This window comes from Capsicum annuum, unplaced genomic scaffold, assembly GCF_002878395.1.
Source record: "Capsicum annuum cultivar UCD-10X-F1 unplaced genomic scaffold, UCD10Xv1.1 ctg1489, whole genome shotgun sequence".
Classification (NCBI taxonomy): domain Eukaryota; kingdom Viridiplantae; phylum Streptophyta; class Magnoliopsida; order Solanales; family Solanaceae; genus Capsicum; species Capsicum annuum.
The window spans coordinates 826,976-850,612 of record NW_025820303.1 but is presented as its reverse complement, the minus strand read 5'-3'; the positions used below and the strand labels follow the sequence as shown (position 1 = coordinate 850,612).

Genomic DNA, 23,637 nt, shown 5'->3' with positions numbered 1-23,637 from the left:
TGAGCTGAAAATTGAACTAGATTGGTATTATCACAAATTGACACCCATGATAAGATTGAAAATTTGAAAGATTTCTTTGGAACGTTGAAATGTGGGGGAAGAAAGCATCATTGGCCAACTTGATGACTTCTTTGATGAAATAGTACAAGAAAGAAACTTTTTGACTTAGGAGAGGTAGAATTCTAACAATAACTTGTTTTGCAGCTAAGTTTAGTCTTGAAAAATTTAGGAATATTTACACCCAACATTAATATCACCTCCATTTATATTAACTTAAAAAAAAATTAAAATGGTTGTAAATTTCACAACACCCATCACCAACACCAATAATTTCACAACACCCATACAAATAATTTCATAACATCCATCACCAACACCAATAATTTCACAACACCCATCACCAACACCAATAATTTCACAACACCCATCACCAACACCAACAATTTCACAACACCCATCACCAACATCAATAATTTCACAATACCCATCACCCATATCAACAATATCAACTAAAAATTCAACAGCAAAAAAATCATACGAAAATAAATTTGTAATGAAATTAAAGAATAGTGGCAGAAGATTGAAGTGGTGAAGAATGAAAATGGAACAACACTGCCATCATCGTCAACCGTATAATATCCACCGCCAATGCACAAAACCCACCATTAACATCGGCCACCGGCACGAACAATTCTACTTTATGTTTTTTAATCTCAAACTTATGTGGCTTAATACAAACAAAGAGAAAATAATTTTAATTTTTGCATTAATTTTATAAATTGAGCAAATTTTGAATTGAAGATGAAGAAGAAGACGAAGAAGGTTAAATTAGGGTTTTTAAAGAGGAAATTGGATATAACTGTTAGGGGCCTCAAAACGGGTATTTAAAAGAAATTTAATAGACAAAAATTGTGTTTTAACGCACCCAAGAATGATTGTTTACACGCGGGCTATTAAGGGGGTATTTTAATACACTTTAAAGAAGTTAGGGGGGTAAATAAATGAAAGTTTAGACCGTGAGTTGTATTATTATTAGATTCTCTTTTACTGGCTTTACCAGGTCATGGATGGTATCTATGTTTGGCTAGTTCACATCTATTTCAAATCCTTGGTTTAATTATGAGTTATGTTATTGATTTTCGCATATGTTGGGCATTTGCCAATAAGATAACCTAGTGTGTTTAGCTTCAAGTTATGATTTGGCTTACCTGCTAGCGGAATGTAATAGATGTTATCATGACTTATAAGTCGGCTCGTGACAAGAAGAGAGAGAGGAAGGAGTAAGCGGTAGCTTTTTCTTTTCTATTTGAGTATTTATTGCACTATGTAAAGCCTTCTATTTATAGGTTTAAGTACTTGCGGATGTTGAACTGTTACATTGACAATGTGGAGCCCAACACATGGCATCCACAAGATCAATTTACAACAGAAAATAGGAGTAACTTTTAAAGTTCGAAAAACAAAAACCAATAGAAAGAAAGGTAGATGTTGTCTATTTGTTAGACTATGAGGATCTATGTAAGTCACTTTTTAAACTAGAGGTGTATTACCCCTAAACCGTAAATTTGAGAGGTATATGTGAGTAAAATTTCTTATTATAGTTGTTTCATGTAAAAATACTTTCATGTTTTGAATTTAGAGAGTCAAATTATATATACTTTAAAATATTCAATCTATAGTGCTTTTTGTACGGTTTATGAATATCTTGCATTTAATTTAGCATATTGAATTAATTTAATTCATTTTATCTTCGAAATTAATCAAACTAACTTTCAACAAGTGAAATGTACCAATTATTTTGAATGGAGTAAGTATATATTTTATAGTTTCTACACTATATTTAAAAAAAAAAAAATAGTTAAATAATAGATACACCTATTATTATTAGAAAATGGGGTCGCCGGAACTTGGGGCCAAAAGCAAAGGACTTGGAGCATTCACCCTCCAGTCAACCCTGATTTAAATCCTGACGTGAATACAAGTCGAGATATGTATTTATTCATTCGGTGTAATTTGATAGTAAAAAATTGAATCAGAATCTGAAAATCGTGGACACATTATTAATTTAATATAAGCACTTGCAAAACTTTTAATAACAATTGAGGGATAAGGTCATATCCAATTGGCCACTAGTAGTGAGTAATAAGATCGGAAAGGGGAATATCTGAAAAACTATAAAGGGTAGCCCATCCCTCTTGCTCTTACAGAAGACCTAAGATTGTTCGTAAAAGATCTACTCGAATTTACAGATTGGTTGAGCAAAATTGTAAAATATTTCCACCGCAAAATTTAATCGTTTCTTTCCTAAGCAAGCAATTTCCTAATGCACTCAAACTCCCACTGCGTGTATCTGCAGAAGAGTAACACCAAGAGTAACACCACAAGAGTATCATACGCAGTCTTACCTTGCGATTTTTGCCGGACAGTTTTTACAACTTAAATCCATGAGCTCTTGATTACATGACAACCACTCTCAACATGAATTGCATTCCTTATATGTTTACTTTTATTCAAATGACAATTGTATGGTTTCTTCTCAACATGAATTGCATTAGCAAAAAATTGGGGAAAAAGTACATAAAATATTCATACAAATCTAACATCAGCATTAGAGGAAAAGTCGCATCATGCGTAGTGATCTTACCACTAGATCAAAGCCTTCATTTCTTTTAAAAAGAAATATTGCAATTTCGTTTACAAAGTAAAAAGGACACAGTAAGGTAGAGTCCATTTCACCTTTTAGTTTTTGTCATGTGCATCTAAAAAACATATACAGATAAAACAAAGCTATGGGTGGGAAGCAAATACACATCACCCAACAGAAGCAAACATGCTAAAGATCTATCTCCCGACTCCCTAATAAGTTCCTCATAAGAGGATACACAATCCTATGTCTATTAAGACTAACAGTACTTCTGCATAAGGACTAGAGATACCACTCAATCAGAATGAAGTTGTTCGTCTTAGCTGATATCTTGGTTCAGACGACAGCTCGGATAACAGCTTCTCCAGCTCCTGCAAGGTGGAGTTCAGTATCATAGCGGTTGAAAAGAGAGTGCAAGATGGCATACTAAACTTGAGAACAAAAATAAGACGATGTGGTTTTTGTAAATGTAAATGTAGCACATTTTGCCAAGTTTGGACAGATATATGTACGATTAGGCCAACTCACAAGAAATATATAACAAGATTCAAGTCCTCAGTAAAGGTGTACAAGCTAATATAAAAGACTTCACCAACAAAAATCAAAATATTCTGTCATGTTATATGGTTTCAGCCTTTCATTCAGGTTTGCATTTACAACAAAAAAGAAGAGCAGTAAATGACATAGATTTGAAATCCCGGTAACAGATCCGGTGGAGATGAGAGTGGGGCCTGTAGCTCAGAGGATTAGAGCACATGGCTATGAACCATGGTGTCAGGGGTGTGAATCCCTCCTCGGCCACAACCGGTCCAAAAGGAGAAAATCAAATTTCCATCTAAGAGAAGCAAATGAGAGGCTTTCATAAAAATTCTCATATAACAGGAGGTATGAAGATCCTCTAAGTATGAAAAATGATTTTGCTATTTGAAATCTTAAAATTTTAATTTTTTTGGATGTCTGAATTTGAGGACAACCAACTTGAATCACCAAAGCTTAAAAACTCAACAGTAGCATCCACAGAAAACAGGTGCTTGTCCAAATATCTTAAAAGACGGAATGAAATTTGGAAAGACAAAAGGATTTGTGTCCTAACCGAAAGATCACACAAATTAACTTGTACTGCTTTACCAGATAATTAACATATTGTGATAGAACAGAGAACCTCTACGTCATTTTTTATTTTTGGGGTGGGGTGTGGGGTGTGTGTTTTAATCATTCGGTATCCGAAAACCACAAGCCTGACAAATCCGCGTAGTGTCGGGTAGGTCTACTAAGGAAGTAAAGCGTTCACCACCCAGAAATTCTCAATTCCCTGGCTCAAACTTCCAGGGTGGAGGGATTCCAACCACCCACTAGCACTAACAAGACAACTAAAATGGCCAACGGATCTACAATAGCTGCACACACTCCAACAGATGATATGAAAGAGTAAAATTGGTCCTAATAAGACAGATCTTTCACAAATCCCATTTTATTAAGAATACAGGGATTTCATATATCTTGAGCCGAGGGTTTATTGGAAATAACCTCTCTACATCACAAGGTCTGCGTACACTCTACCGTACCCTCCCCATACCCCACTTGTGGGATCACACTAGTTGTTGAGAAGACATGGATGGAATTTCTGTGTCGTGTAGAAAGGCACCAGTACCACCAATCACTTGTTTAAAGGCTTGTAAACACACCTTATAAGTAATATAATAAATTTTGAAGGGATTATCAAACATGTATCACGTCAAAGATCTGAGTTTAGAATAGTAATCCTATGGCACGAACACCACATTCACTCTCGATTTTGAAGAAAAAGGAGTTCAATATCCCTATAGATTTAGGCTCCTTGTAATCAGGCACTAGCACTATTGACTGTCCGGCTTTCTTAGAGAGAGATAGACAGATGGGGAGACAGAGATAAAATACATCAAAAAGAGGCTAAAAGTACAAGCTTTCGTATAATAAGTCCTTATGTTGACCAGAACCAAGCTGAAGTGATCAACAAACATCATAACCCCAAAAGACCTACTTTTGGACAGTAAAACCAACTTTTTCCATAAGAAAATCTTAAATGTGTTGATCCCAAATAATTAAGCTGTCAAGAGTTAGCAATGGAGGAAGTTTTATTCTTGCAAGTCCGTAAACAAACTGTCGGAAGAAGGTTGTTTCCTATAACGTAACTATCAGGAGATCAAATTTAGCATAAGGGAAAGTTGTCTCTTCAAAACTGACAAGTATTCTAAAAATGCAGTCGGACGCACAGGAAAAAGGCCGTGAATCATGAATCAGAAGTGAAACAAATTATACTGATAAGAAAAAAACGAATGTTAGCTCATAACATTACTGAGAGGTATCTAGATTGAATTTGGAACAGTTACAGCTCACCGAGGACATGACCCTAGATAGGAAGGTCTGGAAGATGCGAATTACGGCAGAGGATTAGGGCCAGTTCGGGTCGCTAGTGTAGGGAATTAATTGGTGGGGGTGTATTCCTGTTATGATTCCGTATTCAGTGTTTCGTGTTCCGTGTTCCATGTTTATTACGAATCTGTGTGCTTTCCTCTGCTTTATATTCCTGCATTCCTGCTTTACTCTGTTTTATATTCCTTATGGGTGCCGTATCTATGTTATGTCATCTGCTTCTGTGCTGTACTATGTGTTTGTGTGATATCTCGTGACTTGAGCCGGGGGTCTTTCGGAAACAGCCTTTCTACTTCATCAGAGGTAGAGGTATGGCCTGCGTACATCTTACCCCCCAGACCCCACTAAGTGGGAATACACTGGGTTTGTTGTTGTTGTTCCTTTTCTCCTTTTCTATAACTTAAGGAAGCAAATATCACTTTGTCAACCAGGGAGGACAAAGGGAGGACAAAAAGAAGGGAAATACAAAACTCAACTCTACTACACTAAGAAACAAACAAGAAAAACACTGAAGGGACACTCATTCAATCACTCTGTACTACAAGCATCTAGGACCATCAGTCCACCACGCATCCCAAAAACACCAGATCAATCATCAAAGGCAGCATTCACTTCTAGTCATTGCATCAATTGTTCACAAAGGCAAAATTTTCATTAGTATGATAAAGAATTACAACCTTTTCAGAGTAAAAGCATAGTTTTTCTTTTTGACGGGTAAAAGCATAGTATTCTATATCTCCACTCCACTAAACTAATGAAAGACACCGGCAATACCAAACAATCCATCACAACCACACAACACATATGACACGAGTAAGTGCACATTAGATGGGTACTTATTTCTATTGGAGAAATTCAAAAGCATTATCTATACTTGGTAAAATACAACTACATCATTTATGTACCCTTACGGCTTATGCAGTTTCAATCCTCTATCTTTAGAGCATTGCAAAAAATTCTAAGAACGAAGCACAAATGTGGGGAATATGTAACTCTGCATATTCCTAATTGAGCTAGAAAATACTTGCACATAGTCACTAGGATTGATTCTGGAGGGGAAAAGGGGACTTAGAACCAAGTTTGAAGCTACCTTTGACCCCAAATATGGCATGGATATAAACTACTTCTGCTTCATTGCATAAGACACTCTTTTTTGTTTTTTTAGCATGGTTGAAAAAACTAATACCTTTCATATGTAAACTAATACCTTGGCATTTTCGTTATCTTTATGATATACTTTACTAGGAACTAACATGACATAACATGTACGAGACCAATAGATACTAAGAGAAAGGAAGACTCTTTATTACTTCAAGAAGAGATTCTGATGAACTATTCTTTGATTTTCTTTCTTTTTTTTTTTTTTGTGGGGGGGGGGGGGGGGGGGGGGGCACTATTCTTTGATTTGAAGCAAAGACTGATTGACTATAAAAACTTTTGACTCCTGTTTTCTAGACTTTCATCCTTATGGCGGCAGATAGATAGATATCCCTCAAAAAGAGAATAAAGATTATTACATAAACACACACAGAGACACTAAACAATTGACAGTGACAAATATCATCAGCACAGAAATCAGTCTGGGTCAAGATAAAATGGAAGATGTTTCTGGAACAGTGGAACCAGATTTTGATATTTGGTTATTTAACTCATTTCTTTCTTAAGTTCCTTCTCTAGTCAAATACTTCCATATAACATAAAACAACCATGAATAAACCTTATTTTCAAGTGTGTTGGTTTGTTGGCAGACAATGATACTAGGAGATTTCCGATGCAGCATCTTTAGTAGGTACTTCTACCATTTGCGTCATACATGACTGGAAAGACAATATATATTCCTTTTTCGAATATTTTTTTTGAGATAAAGTTAACATTGTATTCACACCAAAAGATTCATCATCCAACAAATGATGAATTGGAAACTTACATCCCACAGAGTGGTGGGCACACCCCAAAAGGGTATTTTCTACAAGTTTCCTATAAAATCAACTAAATCTACTACATCCCCTACCAAATTCTGTTTGCACCAAAAAACAAAAGACTTGTACAATTTGTCCTAATCATCTGTAAGCTAGTTTTTTGCCCTTCAAAGTATCTAGCATTTCTTTCTTTCCACAGAGTCCACCAAATACATGCTGGAATAGTCTTCCACCAGATCTCATTCCTTCCTCTGCTACCAATTCCCTTCCAACTGCTAAGTAATTCCAGAGTTCTTTTAGGCATTACCCAACTGACTCCTAGCATAGACAAAAACATATTCCAAAAACTTGTAGCAGCTTTACAATGCAAAAATAGGTGGTTATTCACTTCTGTTTCCAGATCACACTTAACACATTTTCAACAAATCTGCCACCCTCTCGTCTGTACTGCCTCATGAGTAAGACATGCTTTCCTACATACCAACCAAGCAAAACAAGCTACCTTGGGGGACTTCTGGTCTTCCAAATCAACTTCCAAGGCCATTTGTCCAGTAAAGTGTGGTTAGTATTTAGCTTCCACTAGCATGACTTGACAGTAAATAGGCCTTTGTTGTGTTGTTTCCATCTGGGCCTAAGGCCTCAGTGACAAACCTGGAAAACAGTTCAGGACTTCAAGAAGATTAGCAAACTCCCCAATTTCCCAGTCATTGAGTGCTCTTTTGAATGTTAAGTTTCATCCCTGTTGACTCGTCACCTGAGATATGTCGGCATTTCTCTGTGAACTTAGAATATATAGTTATGGAACGGCATTCCTCAAACTGTCTTCTCCAACCCATACTTCATTACAAAAATCAGTTCTCAATCCATTACCAACATTGATAGTTATATTGTTGTTGAAATGGGGCCAAAATTTTCTTATGGTTTTCCACACACTACACCCAAAGTTGCCCACCACCTCTTCGGTTGTCCATTGGTTGAGCAAGCCATATTTCCCAGCTATAAATCTTCTCCACAAAAGCCCCTTCTTCTGAACAGAATCTCCATGCCATTTTTGAAGAAAGAGTTGTTCTGATTGTTAAGGTGTTTTAAAACAAGCGCCCCCCCCCCCCCCCCTCCCTCTTGATTACTCAGGGTTAAAACATCCCATTTCACAAGATTATATCCCCTTTTTTCTGGTTACCTTGCCATAGAAATATTCTTCTCATCCTATTAAATCTTTTCTCAATGCTCTTTGGAATGGGGAAGAGGCTCATCATATAGGTAAGAAGTCCATCTAGCACCGATTTTATGAGAGTAAGTCTTCCACCTTGTGAAAGGTACCGACTCTTCCAGCTTGACAATTTCTTCTCACTTTTTTCTAACACCCTACTCCATATTTCTAGCTCTTTATTCTTTGCTCCTAGTGGCAAACCCAAGTATTTTGTTGGCAAGAGGTCCACCTGGCAACCCAAACTTTCAGCTAGCACTGGCAAATTTTCATCTTGGTTTATAGGGAAAATGTGACTTTTGAGCCAGTTAACATGAAGGCCTGAGATACCTTCACAAATTGTTAGTATAGCTCTCAAATACCTGATTTGACTCACCTCTGCTTCACAAAAAATCAGTGCATCATCTGCATAGAGCAAATGGGAAATCTCCACTTCTTCCCCTCTTCCAGTTTGAGCACTGAAACCTTTCAACCAGCCATTAGTGTTTGCTATCCTAAACATGTGACTGGAAAAAACCTTCACATTTGCCATTTATTATGAGAGAAAACTTCACACTTGATATACAAATCTTGATCCAATTAATCCACCTACTACCAAAACCTATGTCTTTTAGAATTTTTAAAAGAAAATTCTAGTTGACATGATCATATGCCTTTTTAATGTCCAGCTTACATAAGATGCCTGACTTTTTCTGCTTACACCTTGAATCCACCAGTTCATTTGCCGACAGGGACGCATAGAGAATTTGTCTTCCTTTCAAGAAAGTCATTTGGTGCTCATCCACTAATTTTCAAATAACTGTTTTGAGTCTTTCAATTATAAGTTTAGAGATGATTTTATACACCCCTCCTATTAGACTAATAGGTCTGAAGTTTTTAAGATCAACAACTCCAGGCTTTTTTGGAATCAATGCTATGAGAGTGGCATTGAAAGACTTTTCAAAGAAACTCTTTCGGTGGAAATTATGTAAAGTCTGCATCAAATCATCCTTCAAGGTTTCCCAACATGCCTTGAAGAAGCTCATAGTAAATCCATCAGGACCAGGAGCTTTGTCTCCATCACACTGTTTCAAGATCTGCAAAACTTTTAATTTTTTGAATGGTCTTTGAAGCCATTCATTTTCTTCACTAGAGATTGTAGGGCAACCTGTAAATTCAAATCTAGGCCTCCAGGTTTCAGATTCTGTGTATAACTTAGAATAAAATTCTATCATAGCTTTTTTTATTTCCTTTGGCTCCTAGATTTCCTCCCCCCTTACCACCAAGCTATCAATTGTGTTGTACCTTATATGAGCTGTTGCCGATCTCTGAAAGAACTTGGTATTCTTGTCCCCTTGCTTGAGCCAAAGAGCTCTGGACTTTTGCCTTCACGTTTTTTCTTCATGCTTAGCCAAAACTTCTAGTTCTACCTAAATTGTTGCCCTTATCATCTGTTCATCTTGTGATAGCTCTCTATCCTCCTGTGTTTTGTCCAAAACAGACAACTCTTCAAGGAGACTATTTTTGCTATTAGCCATTTCAGAAAAGGTATTTCTGCTCCATTCTTCCATCTTAAGTTTAAGCATCTTCAGTTTGGTGCATAATTTGTAATTAGGGCACCCTTCAACTAGAAAACCATTCAACCAGTCATGTACTAATTGATTAAATCCTTCCACTTTGAGCCACCAATTTTCAAATTTGAAGTAAGATTGCTTTTGTTCCCAGTCTCCACACTCCAAAATAATTGGATTATGGTCAGAAGTTGCCCTAGGTAGGATTCTTTGTCTAATATTCCTGAAGTTTTCCTCCCATTCCATAAGAGTATAGAAATCAATCTAGCCTTGCGTTGCTTTGGTGGTTTGATCCCCTGGACCAAGTGTATTTAACCCTAATTAGTATAGGATCATGCAAACCCAAATCTTCAATCCATCTAGAAAAATCAGTCATGATGTTAGTAGTTCTAGTACATCCCTTGTGTCTGACAGTATTGAAATCTCCCCCTGTGACCCAAGGCCTTCACTTAAGCTTTTCATTGCGGCTATTTCCTCCCAACATTCGAGTTTCTCAACCTTGGTATGAGGAGCATACACTCCAGTAAAGTTCCAGCAGAATGAATCCTGTGTGGATTCAAAATTGTAAGTGAGAAATTTCTTCCTCCACCTTAGTGTCCACCCACACCCTGCTATCCCACATAATTAAAATACCCCCTCTGCTACCATCTGCTTTCATGAAACCACATCTCATCCATCTACATGGCCATAACTGGATTGCCACGTCTTTCACATCTTTGCTCACCTTAGTTTCTTGTAAGCAAACCACATCTGCCTTCTATTTTCCGCAAACAACTTTTAACCAGGGTCTTAGTTGACCAGTTGTTTAAAACTCTTACATTCCATGACAGAATCTTTACCTTCATTTAAAAGTCAAACTTAAGTTCCTCCCCTGTTCCTTGCCCCTTCCACCTCCTTGTTGAGACTAGACTGTAGGATTTTCAATTCGTTTTTACCTATGCCTCTGCTTTTTGGAGTTGTGCTGCTTTTGTCTTGTTTTCTATTCTCAATTGTCATTTTTCTCTCATCAATTCTCATGAGAAGGGCCAAAGTTTCACTCTCAAAACCTTCAAAAGAGACTCCATAAGTGTTGCTGTTATTGATGCTTTTGTCGGGAAACGATATTCCAAACACAAGAATTAATAGGACTGATAATGAGTTTATTTTCTGAATTATTTTGTTAGTAGAATAGAACTTCCCTTAGTGGATTAGAACTCTTGGTAATTCAGTTTTATAGGACTTTTTCTATTTCTAGCTTGTTAGGACTCTTTGCTACTATAAACTCCTATTTAAGAGAGTTGACGTTATTAATAAAACAAGTTGGATTTTATCAGAAAGTCAGAACTTTCTCAAACAAGTTCCCAGGTCTGCAGTTCCCTGAATGAACTGCAAAATTCAGCAATTATAGGTAAGTCACGAAACAAAAACGAGGGCTTAGACCATAACGCCAGGTCTGACTTCCAAGTTAGTTGTCCAGTGACTCGATCCAGAACTAGGGGCCATAACAATTTGGTATCAGAGCCTGTTACCATGGACGAGAGTACTGTAGAAGCAACGCTGCAAAGTCTGTTACTGGAAGCCCAAACTCGAACCGAAGCAAATGTAGCAGCTTCGGAAGCAAGGATGGACGCCAAATTCCAGCAACTATCGCAATAAATTGAAATCTTAATCCGCACCACGGCACGTGCAAAGGTAGTTGAAGTTGGAGACAATAGTGTTGCTTCTGTCCAACGAACCGGTAACACAAGCGAACAACTGGATGTGTGTTTAGGAGGAAGAAACAACAACAGCAACCTTGGGACTGATGACAACAATGCAGGAAGAGGTGCAGTTCCCAGATACACTAAATTAGACTTTCCTACTTATGATAGACTTGAAGATCCTCTTATTTGGCTTCATTGTTGTGAGAAATTTTACGCTAATCAGCGTACCGCCAACCAAGAAAAGGTAGGCATAACTGTTTTTCACATGGTAGGGGAGGCTCAATTGTGGGTTTATCAGCTAGAACTGGAGGAACCAAATTTAACATGGGGTGTCTTCAAAGAATATTGTACTCTTCGCTTTGGCCCACCAATGAAAAGCAATCCATTAGGAGAATTGATCAACTTGAAACAAACTGGTTCTGTTGAAGATTATCAGAGGGACTTCCAAAGAATGTTGGCTCGTGCATTATCTGTACGTGTAGACCAACGAGTAGATATGTTTACAGCAGGTTTAGTTGATTTGATTCGTCTCGATGTTGAATTACAGAACCCATCTAACCTAGTACAAGCAATGAGTTTGGCGAGAGCATTTGCGAAGAAGATACAAATTTCTTCTAGCACACTGAGGGGATATAATTCAACCTCAAGGACTATGCAGCAGTAACTCCGAGGGTTAAGGTAACTGCTACTAATCCTTTTGTGAAAAGGTTGACTCATGCTGAGATGGCTGCCCGACGAGCAAAAGGGTCGTGCTACAACTGTGATGATCTTTATGTTCAAGGCCATCAGTGCAAAAAGTTATTTTGGTTCGAAATAGAGGATGCAGAATTTGAAGATGTACCAACAGATAGTAGAGATCCTTCCATCTCACTCCATGCCATCACAAACAAACAACTTGCAATTGCAAACTGCAATTGATAAGAAGTTGGAATCTAAAGATGTACCAACGAGTAGTAGAGAGCCTGCCATCTCACTCATGCTGTCACAGGCAAACAACATGTCGATACTATGCAGTTGCAGGTTGTAATTGATAAGAAGTTGTTGCTTAGCTTAGTTGATTCAGGCAGTACACATAATTTTATTAGCTCTACGGCTGCCCAACGTTTAGATTTGCCTATCCAACGTCGAAGAAATCTCTATGTATCAGTGGCAAATGGAGAGAAATATTCCAGTTTGGGCATTTGCATGGCAGTGCAATTTTCTGTAGCTAACCATTCCTTCAATGTTGATTTATATGTGATTCTTTTGGATGCTTTTGACATTGTCCTAGGTATCAAGTGGTTGCAAACACTCGGCCTTATTCTGTGGGATTTTGCGTTATTAACCATAAGCTTTCAAGTAAAAAGGAAGAAGATCATTCTATATGGACAACAACAATTATTTCAACCACACCTATATCTTCTGCAGGATTCTAAGCAAGGTGAGCTCGAGAAAGTATTAGCCGAATTTGATAAGCTGTTCCAAGAACTTGCAGGTCTGCCTCCTATGCGTTCTTGTGATCATCGCATATGTTTACTACCGGGAACTGATCCAGTGGTAGTTCATACCCTCATTTTCAGAAAGATGAGATTGAGAAACAGTGTGATCAAATGCTCCAGCAAGGCATTATTCGACCTAGTCATTCCCCATTCTCATCACCTGTATTACTGGTCCAGAAACATGATGAAACACAGCGCTTTTGTGTGGATTATAGGGAGCTAAATGCCAAAACAGTAAAGGACAAATTCCCAATTCCAGTGGTGGAGGAATTACTTAAAGAATTGCATGGCACACAATTTTTCACCAAGCTTGATCTTCGCTCAAGTTTTCATCAAGTCCGCATGGATTCTGTAGATGTTGAGAAGACGGCTTTCAGAACACATCACGGTCATTTTGAGTTCCTTGTCATGCCATTCGGATTGACTAAATGCTCCTTCTACCTTTCAAGCATTGATGAATGAGGTATTCCGAAGGTACCTACGTCAATTTGTACTTGTATTTTTCGATGACATCCTTGTTTATAGCAAGAGTTGGGAGGATCATCTGGTACACATCTGACTCGTCTTTGAGTAGTTATAAGCTCGTCGCCTCTATTTAAAAAAAATTCAAATGTTCCTTTGGCGAAAATCAAGTAGCTTATTTGGGCCACACAGTCTCCAACATAGGTGTGTCAGCTGATGCTAGCAAAATTGACATCGTAATTGACTGGCCTCAACCACAATCAACAATGGCATTGCGGGGATTTTTAGGCTTGACAAGATATTATCGTAAGTTCATAAAGAATTACGGTTTGATTACTGCCCCCTTAACAAGTATGCTTAAGCGACATGCTTTTAAGTGGAATGATGATGCAATTGCTTCTTTCCAAACTCTTAAAAAGGCATTAGTTGTTGCCCCCGTGTTACAGTTACCAAACTTTAAAGAAGAATTTGTTATTTAGTGTGATGCATCGGGTGTTGGAATAGGAGCAATTCTTCAACAACAAGGACACCCCATTGCTTTTTTTAGTCGTAAGCTAGCTGACCAACACTTGAAACTTCCAGCTTATGAACGTGAATTGATAGGCTTGACAAAGGCAGTTCAACACTGGAGGCCTTAACTCTTGAGTCGAACCTTTCTAATTCGAACAGATCATTACAGCCTTAAATACCTACTAGATCAACGTTTTACTACTTCTTCTCAACAACGTTGGCTTAGCAAGCTGATGGGGTTCGATTTTCGGGTGGAATACAAGGCTGGGAGAATAAATACTGCAGCAGATGCATTATCACGGCGAGAAGAGGTTGGAGATATGTTATTTGTTATTTCTCAACCGGAAGTTCTGATATTCGAGGAAGTCAGGGCAAAGGTGAAGCAGTCACCAATTCTTCATGAACTCCGAGCTAAAATTGAACAAGGAGAGATGAATAGCAATTGGGTGTTTCGAGATGGGTTTTTGTTCTTCAAAGATAGGGTCCATCTCTCGCCCAACTCACCATTGGTAAATTTTGTCTTGTCCGGGATTCATGATAGCACCCATAAAGGCGTTCAGAAGACCATGTTACGTATTCGCAAGGATTTCTATTGGCCAGCAATGAAGACAACTATCAAGGATTTGTTGCTGCCTGTTCAGTTTGCCAGCGTAATAAGGCTGTCAATTTGAGTCCCACGGGATAGTTACAACCTTTACGACTGCCTAATCAAATTTGGTCGGATATCTCAAAGGATTTCATAGATGGCCTGCCAAAATCAGGTAGTAAAACAGTGTTATTGGTTGTTGTGGACAGATTCTCTAAATATGCACATTTCATCCCCCTTGCTCATCCATATAATGCATCTTTTATAGCAAGGATTTTCTTTAAGAATATTGTTCATTTACATGGGATACCAAATCAATTGTCAGTGATCGAGATGCCCTCTTCACTAGTACCATCTGGAAAGAATTGTTTCGTTTATATGGGGCTAAATTAAACTTTTCATCCGCTTATCATCCACAATCGGACGGCCAAACTGAGGTTGTTAATCGCACGATAGAGATGTATTTGCGACGCTTGGTAGGTGATCGTCCAACGAAATGGACGGAGTGGATTCCCTGGGCTGAATTTTGCTACAACACTTCGTACCATTTAGCACTTCACACATCCCCCATTTCAATTTGTATATGGTCGTGAGCCTCCTCGGTTGCAATCCTACATGGCTAGTTCATCTCGAGTTGATGTTGTAGACCGAGCATTAATTGATCGAGATGTTGCCTTACAGGATTTTCGAGCTAAGCTCCAACAGGCGCAACATAAGATGAAAACAGTTTATGATAAGGGACATCGTGATGTGGAATTTTCTCTAGGATCTTATGTCTGATTACGTCTACATCCATATCACCAAAAAACTTTGGCTAGCCGCGTCCATCATAAGCTTGCACCAAAATATTATGGTCATTTTTGCACCAAAATATTATGGTCCTTTTACAGTCTTGAAGCGCATTGGGTTTGTTGCTTATCAGCTTCGTTTACCTGCAGGTTGCAAACTTCATGATGTGTTTCATGTGTCACTTCTTAAGCCATTCAAGGGTGAGGTACCTACAACTCCACCTACCCTTCCACCAGTTGAAGGACGCGTAGTTCCCACCCCTTGCTTCGTGCTCAAATCGCGTCTGAATTGTGATAATTGGGAAATTCTGGTGCAGTGGTGTGGCCAATCTGTTGAGGACTCCACTTGGGAGACAGTGCATCATTTCAAATCTGCCTTTCCAGACTTCAAGCTTGAGGACAAGCTTTTTCTCCGGGAAGGGGATAATGTTATTGATGCTTTTGTCGGGGAAACAATATTCCAGACGCAAGAATTAATAGGACTGATAATGAGTTTATTTTATGCATTATTCTGTTAGTAGAATAGAACTTCCCTTAGTGGATTAGAACTCTTGGTAATTCAGTTTTATAGGACTTTTTCTATTACTAGCTTGTTAGGACTCTCTGCTACTGTAAACTCCTATTTAAGAGAGTTGACGTTATTAATAAAACAAGTTGGATTTTATCAGAGAGTCGGAACTTTCTCAAACAAGTTCCCAGGTCTGCAATTCCCTGAATGAACTGCAAAATTCAGCAATCATAGGTAAGTCACTAAACAAAAACAAGGGCTTAGACCATAACGTCAAGTCTGACTTCCAAGTTAGTTGTCCAGTGACTCGATCCAGAATTAGGGGCCATAACAGTTGCTCAGTTCTAGTATATGTAAATTCACCCAACTTGGTGCATCTGTCTCCACTGTTTCGTGCTTTATTGGACTCTGCATGTTCACTGGATGTGGTTCGTGTATCTGCTGAATCTGCAAATCAGCATCTTGTTTCAAGATTACAAGGTTTGTCTAGCTTTCCATTAGCGTCTGATTGCCCGATTGTTTCATCCCCCTCATGGTTATGTTCTTTCAAACTTGCCTGCATGCATGGGCTTTCCTCTCTGCTTTCTCCATAGCAGAGGAGAGCTTCCAGCTCTTGAATGCTGATATAAAATTTTCTGCCAAGTCTTTAATGACTTTGTCCTTTAAGTGAATCCATTTGCTGGTCACATGTTTCTTTAATAAGAGAAGACTTATCAGCTTCTACAGTTTCTAATGGACTCTGGCCCATATAATCTGTAAGGCCCACATGCTTATTTCTCATAGTCGGCCCAATTTTTTGCCCCACTTGACTCAGCCATATCACGTCTCTCCTCACGTCTTAGGTCTGGTCCCTTTCAAAAATTTTCTGTCAGCAGACGCTTCTTTACCCGATGGTTTTCTATCAACGGACTGTTGGGTAAGAGAATTAGGGTTTCTTCCTTATCCCACGTAAAACTTCGGCGGCAACTCTGTCTAGATCTGCAGTTCGAAGATGATACCATCTCTTTCGACCCTAATCTCCTTCGGAATGCTAGAGCCGTCATTGCGAACTCTAATTCTTGCCCACCTAAGGTGATTACGAAGTGTGGTCTCCTCCTCTGTTTTGATCCACCCTCCACAACAATCTCCAATGGCTTTGAAGACCTTTTGTGACCAAAGATGTAGCGGTAGACCTACAATTTTGATCCAAATCGAATCCGGTTTGTTCCTCCCCTCTACAGTTCCAACTAATGGATTCCACCATGCTAATTTAACAGGGGATTTCTTCCATTCCCAGACCCCTTCCATGACTTGCTCCGCTATTTGTTTGGAAGTGAACCCAAATAGGAAAAACCTCTACCCATGTCGTAGATATTCACTCATGCGTTTGTTTCCACAAGGACGAGGACCATTTCCCAACTTCTGATAGTGGTCATCAACATTAAATTCCCCCACCAAACTCCTTTTTAAAACTTCACTTTGGTTACTTGGAGGGTCTTTAATGCTAATGATATCTTTATTAAGCATTGTCACTTCTGCATTTATTCCCCTCCCCTCTTTGTTTTCCCGTTTATAGCTTCTGAGTAACTCTGCATAAGGAATGTTATCGTCAGTTAATCTATATTCCTCTAGCTTGCTTCTTGACTGGTGATTGCCGGTGAACCTTGCCACCTTCTCTGCCATGTCTGTCCACCCGGAGTTAAAGGTTAGCTCTGGGATAATTTGAATAACTCTTCTTCTACCCTACATTTAACAAGCTAATGTATCTTCCATGGCTGTTGTAATTTCGGGCGCAAAAGAGCTTTGATGGCCCTTTTGTTTTCCTCCATCTTCGAACTATGTTTCCCCGTGTCTCAGATGCCTCTTTCAAGATCTGAACAATCCACTCCATAGATCTTCTGTAGAAAGTTTTCCTTGTGATTGCATTTCTACCTCTTTCTGTCCACTCGTACCACACCCCAGCAGTACCTGAGATCTTTTCAATATTGAAAGACTTGAAGCCTACTGCGAAATAGATGGTGTTATCCATTGTCAACTTACAAGAAAGCAAAAAGTATGAAGAAGAAAAGAAAAGAAAAAGGTTTCGGTGGTTGGAAGGACCACCGGAGGAAGGAAGAGAAGGTGATAAGAGTGAAGTTCAAAAAGTCTTGGGTTCCGTTAATTTAGTAACAATTTAACTTTTACTTCAGTTCATTTGCTTTTCAGTAAGTTAAAAGAACATTTTGGTGACCATAAAGATGACAGACAATAAATGCACCAGAGTTGAAGATAACTGACCTTTTTTTAATAAGGGACAATTATAGCAATTTACATTGCCAAGAAACATAGAGTATAGAGTAAATATTCCACGCATCATGGACGAAAATGTATCTACCAGGTTCTTCAGGAATGTCAGGTTGAATGAGGAATTTTTGCAGACATGGAACACCGCTCATTACACAGTTCTCACCATTTATTCATTTTACCTTGTAAATCCCACATCAAACAGGGATTCTGAAAATGAAAACTGAGTTTTCTATCTGAACAAGAAACAATTTCTGCGTAACACACTTCAATATTAGGACATTCTTCCCCCTTCCCCTTTCTCCCCCTCCCTTCAAAACAAATTGAAGACAACAAACCAAGGGTATCAACTTAGGGACATTCATAAGTTCTAGTACAAACACGCTATACTAACAACTAGTTTGAGCCCGGAGCTACTAATTAGATTATTCGACAAAACATTTACAAGAAAAGGAGTAGCTTAAAAATTGAACTTCAGACCAAAGACCAGTCTACTTTAATTCCTTTCTTTGAGATACTTGAGCTAAAATACAGGATGCATTCAATATGTTTTAGGGCTCAGCCTTTCTTTCACATTATGAGTATTTTTGCAGTAATACCTGTATCTAATAGACATGTAATCAAAATTTTAAGCTACATTAAATTTTAATGTCAACGCAGCTACCCTTTAAAGATTAATTATCTTACTTCTAGGGCGATTCATCTTTCCACAATCAGTCACAGTCCGCTTTCAAAATTATCCATTACCAGATACTCTTAGGGTGTGTTCGGTACGGAGGAAAATGTTTTTTCTGAAAAATATGTTTTTGGAGAACAAGTGTATTTCTTACTTATTTTCACATGTTCGTTTGGTGAGTGGAAAATATTTTCTTGTTTTCGTTAATATTTTATTAGTGTCCAATTGATGAGTGGATAATATATGCTAATGAACTTAAACACTTTAAAATTATTTATTAAAAGAAGGTCACGAATTCAAACTCATTTATTCAAAGAAACAAGTATGAATTTACCTATATTTTTATTTTATTTTTCGTCACCTTTATTCAATTGACAATCACTTGATTAAAGCTTATAGATACTAAGAAATTTTGTAAAATCCAAGAAAATTATGGCCAGCACAATAAAATGTTAATATCAGATTATAAATTGAAGAAGAGACGGAAAAATCTTTTCTAATGGTACGGAAAAAAAATAAAAGCGAGAAATATCACTATATTTCTTAAAAACAGAAAAAAAAATTGAGCCAAACTGCAACAACCAAATCGATGAATGTAAATTATATTTAATTTTATTTTAATAATTAATTGACTTCAATCTTACCTCTAAATCGACACAAACCGAACTACTATGAACATCCCCCCATGGCAACTCGAGAAAAGAACTGAACTTAGAATTTTTTTGTTTGGACAATATGACATCTTTTTTAAATGAACTTCCATTTTAAAAAGATGTTATATTGTCCAAAAAAGTTTGGACACACCCATACCAAACAAGTATACGCAATATGTTTGAGGGGCGTTGGGTGGGAAGTGCCAGGGGTTTTTTTTTTTTTTTGGGGGGGGGGGGGGGGGGGGGGGGGGTAAAGCTAACACGGGTCTTTGGTGCCACACTTCTGTTTTCTTCTTTTTCATTCATGCTTCTTGTTTTCATTGGAAAATGACTTCCCTTGCCTAATTTGGGAAGTCATTTTCCCCCAATTTTAGGAAAATTAGTTGATTTAGAAAATATTTTCCTAAACTTTAGTACAACCGAACAAGAGAAAATAAGAAAACATTTTCTTTCATACAGAACACACCCTTAGTTGGTTAATAGATAGACTAATGACACAGGGAACCGTTGCATATGTCGGAACAAATGGCATAGGGAATAGAAGTAGTTGTCAAGCTCATAATGAAATCATGAGCAAACACTAGAAATGTTTCTTATCGAAAGATATATCTAACATTTTAAGCCTCAGTATAGATAATGAGAGAACCCATACCTTCTCTTTCTTAAGCTTCATGTTTTCCTCTTCCAGATGTGAAACCTTGTTCACCAGCTCATTGTGGTAAGCCTACACCATGGAGATGAATAGGTTAAAATGAGCAATGCAAATGCAAGCTGGGGTTCCAAGCAAAACATTAACAGACAGCAGCACACCTGTTTTCTGGCTCGGGAACGTGCAGCTGACTCTCTATTCTTAATCTTTCTCCTTAGTCTCCGATCAATAGTCTTATCAATGTCCCTAGCACCCCTCTTCCGACCAGAAATCGGTGTATCAGACAGCGAAGGGGATGGTGACAAGCCTGTCGGAGGCACATAATTTTGCATTGCTGCAGGATTATCCAGTGACATCGTATGTCCTAAAGATGCATCAGCAACAAAAAGCCCAGCTTTCACCAAGTAGTCCTCCAAAGTTGTCTCGCCAAGAGTTGGTTCTCTCTCCTGATTGTTCATGTCCTCGAGATTTATCACCTTCTGGTCTTGTTGTATGTCTCACTGTACTTTATGAATCAATTAAGCTAGTCTGATGCTGAAAAAAATCGGCAGTGGAAGTGTCATCAATATTCACTCCAGCAGACTGAATAAAATCTGCATTTCACACACTTGTGATACTCATCAAGATTCATACTTCCCGGAGGCTTACCTAAACCATGATTTTTGCTTGTCCAATGACTGTAAAGGAGATTGTTGCCCACTCCCATGAGAATTCATGGTTTGAATCCCCATTCATCAAAATCTCCAACGTTAAAACCCTAATAAAAACCTACTGTTGAAAAATAACATGCATGGTCAATTATAAAATAAATAAATCCTAGATCATTCCCATTACGACCAATCAATCAATCAACTACACATCAATCCTTTACCCTTTTTTTTGGGATAACCAAGAGAGCTTGCTAGCACTCAATTGGAAACTAGGTAAATAATGGCCTGCCCCTTTACCCTTCTCTACTTAATACCAGGTTTCTGTTCGTTGCGGGTTCAGAGTCATGACGTGCACCTAAGCCTGATTCCAAAATAATTGAATTCTACTTAACAAATCTTCCACGTCCATTCTGCTCTACTCGAGCCCCATTTCCTCATTAAAACAAAAAAAGACTAGTTTTGTACCCCCAGTCATCAGTCTTCACTATCAAAAAATCTACATTTTCTGGAAGATCCCCTACTCTAAACTCCCTTCTTAAACTAGTTGGAATCAGTTATAGGAATAATTACAAGACACAAAATTCTCAAAGCCTGTATCATTTCCTTAAATCATTTGTCAGGGTTCTTGTCCATTGCGGGTACAAACTCGTGGCGTGCACCTGGCCCGACACGTTAGATGTTGGGCTCGGACAACTAAACAAAAGCTTGATTCCAAACTAGTTATATTCTATTTAATGAATCCTCCATAACCATTCTGCTATACTCGAACTCCATGTCCTGTTATAACTAAAAAAGGATAGTTTTTTACCCATCCCCAATCTTCACTATCAAAAAGCCTTACTTTTTCTGGGAGATCCGCTACTCTAAACCCCCTCTTAAACTAGTTAAAGGAATAATTACAACACAAAATTCTCAAAGCCCGTATCATTTCCTTAATCATTTGTCTGATTTTAGATGTAGACTAAAGAAAGGAGAAAGAACACACAAAATTCAGAAGAGGCACAATTACAGCTATATATATCTACTGCTATCCTCGATTATCCCCAATAAGGCCGAATTGATCAATCAATCGATCAACTACACATCAATCCTTTACCCTGCAAGCGTTCAATTGGAAACTCGGTAATGGGCTGCCCCTTTACCCTTCTCTACTTAAATACAGGGGTTTCGTCCGTTACGGATTCAAATTTGTGACATGCACCTAAAACCACATGTTAGGTTTTGGGTTCGGACAACTAAACAAAAGCCAAATTCTAAACTAGTTGAATTCTACTCAATGAATCTTCCATATCCATTCTGCTCTACTTGAGCCCCATTCCCCCATTAAAAAAAGGATAATCTTTTATTGGTCACCAATCTTCACTATCAAAAATCCTTACTTTTTCTGGAAGATCAGCTACTCTAAACCCCACCTTAAACTAGTCGGAACCAGTAATAGGAATAATAACAAGAGCACAAAATTCTCAAAGTCCTTATAGTTTCCTTAATCATTTGACAGATTTTAGATGCAGACTTAAAAGGGAAGAGGAACACATACAAATTCAGAAGAAGAACAATTACAGCTATATCTACTGATATTCAATCTCAAATAATACAAATCCAAGAACATTAATAAACTAACATCAATCCTTTACCCTATTCTTTAGATAACCGAGAGAGCCCGCTAGCGCTCAATTGGAAACTTGGTAAATAATGACCTGCCCCTTTACCCTTCTCTATTTAAATACCAGTAGGTTCAAACTCGTGGCGTGCACCTAACCCCCACATGTGAGGTGTTGGGTTCGAACAACTAAACAAAAAGCCTAAAAAACTAGTTGAATCTACTTAATGAATCCTCCATATCCATTCTGCTCTAGTTGAGCCCCATTTCCCCGTTACAACCAATAAGAATAGTTTTTTACCCACCTGGCCATCCCGAATCTTCTTTCTTTTTCTTTAACCGAGCTCCCACCGTTTTGCTCCCCCGGTGGCTCGAACCTACAACGTTAGGTTAAGGTGGAAAATGCTTACCATCTGAGCAACCCCTCAGGTTGAAGGTGGAAAATGCTTACCATCCGAGCAACCCCTTAGGTTGAAGGTGGATGATGCATACCATCCTAGCAACTCTTCTACCCCATCACCAATCTTCACCATCAAAAAGCCTTACTTTTTTCTATAAGATTCACTACTCTAAACCCCCTCTCTTAAACTAGTTATTATTATAGGAGTAATTACAAGACACAAACTCCTCAAAGCACAATTACAACTATAACTATATATATCAACTACTATCCCCATCTTAAATTATACAAATCAAGAATAATCATTCTGTTCCATTTAGACCAATATTACAATTTCACAAAATAACCCAAATAAATATTTTTGACATTAATACAAAGAAAACATTCATACCCATTAAAGAACAATACAAAATATATAAGCAAATATAACCAAGATCACAACTTTTTAACACAACAAAAAAACAAAAAAAAACTTAAAAGAAAACACAATAGTAAGTAATCAAGAATTTATTGAGAGACAAAAATAAACACACCCACAAAAAAATAAAAATAAAAATATTATTGGAAAAAAAGGAAAGAGGGTATTACTTGGCAGAAGAAGAGGATCAAGAAACAACAGGGGAACTTCTTGTCGTTCGTATGAGAATCCACGTATCAAGTGTTCTGTTCAATTCTTCAAACTGCTTTTCTTTTACTTTTTCTTTTTCTTTTTTTTTCTCATAAATAAAGAAATGTGTTGATGGGGCCGGCCCATTATCTTTTCGGATCCGGGTTAAGTCATTGACCCACTCCGACAACACCACTAGTCACTTTCATTGCCATTATAAGAGTGAAAATGACGGTTTGGTGCACTAAAATTTTCGTTATAATGGGTTCGTACAATTAGAATCTCCTCCCTCTGTCTTATTTTACTTGTTCTAAATTTTTTAATTTGATTTCTCATTTTACAAGACAATTTTTTTTCTTTTTTATCTTTAGTATTAATTGTTTTATCTCCAAAT

The 23,637-nt window shown here is 37.9% G+C and overlaps 1 protein-coding gene across 3 annotated transcripts; it reads right to left on the bottom strand.

Moving 5' to 3' along the window:
* Positions 1-2,608: 2,608 nt before the first annotated feature.
* LOC124890247 (ABSCISIC ACID-INSENSITIVE 5-like protein 2) lies at positions 2,609-23,373 on the bottom strand. 3 transcript variants are annotated; one of them, XM_047402076.1, is made up of 5 exons: positions 23,225-23,351; positions 20,635-20,757; positions 20,148-20,520; positions 19,990-20,061; positions 2,609-3,015 (listed from the first exon to the last, which is right to left on the bottom strand). In XM_047402076.1, exons 3-5 carry the CDS (start codon positions 20,442-20,444, stop codon positions 2,944-2,946), a joined length of 441 nt encoding a protein of 146 aa, XP_047258032.1. In that variant the 5' UTR covers positions 20,445-20,520; positions 20,635-20,757; positions 23,225-23,351; the 3' UTR covers positions 2,609-2,943. The 3 variants fall into 3 exon arrangements, with proteins under 3 accessions (XP_047258032.1, XP_047258033.1, XP_047258034.1); XM_047402077.1 differs by having other exon boundaries at positions 20,635-20,754; positions 23,225-23,339; XM_047402078.1 differs by lacking the exon at positions 20,635-20,757 and having other exon boundaries at positions 23,225-23,373.
* Between the last annotated feature and the right edge of the window lie 264 nt (positions 23,374-23,637).

Coding starts and splice junctions, on each gene's coding strand:
- LOC124890247 (XM_047402078.1), bottom strand. CDS start 20,444: ATGAACAATCAGGAGAGAGAACCAACTCTTGGCGAGACAACTTTGGAG. Junction 20,062..20,147: donor GTTCCCGAGCCAGAAAACAG/GTGTGCTGCTGT, acceptor TCCATGGTGTAG/GCTTACCACAATGAGCTGGT. Junction 3,016..19,989: donor TGAAGCTTAAGAAAGAGAAG/GTATGGGTTCTC, acceptor TCCACCTTGCAG/GAGCTGGAGAAGCTGTTATC.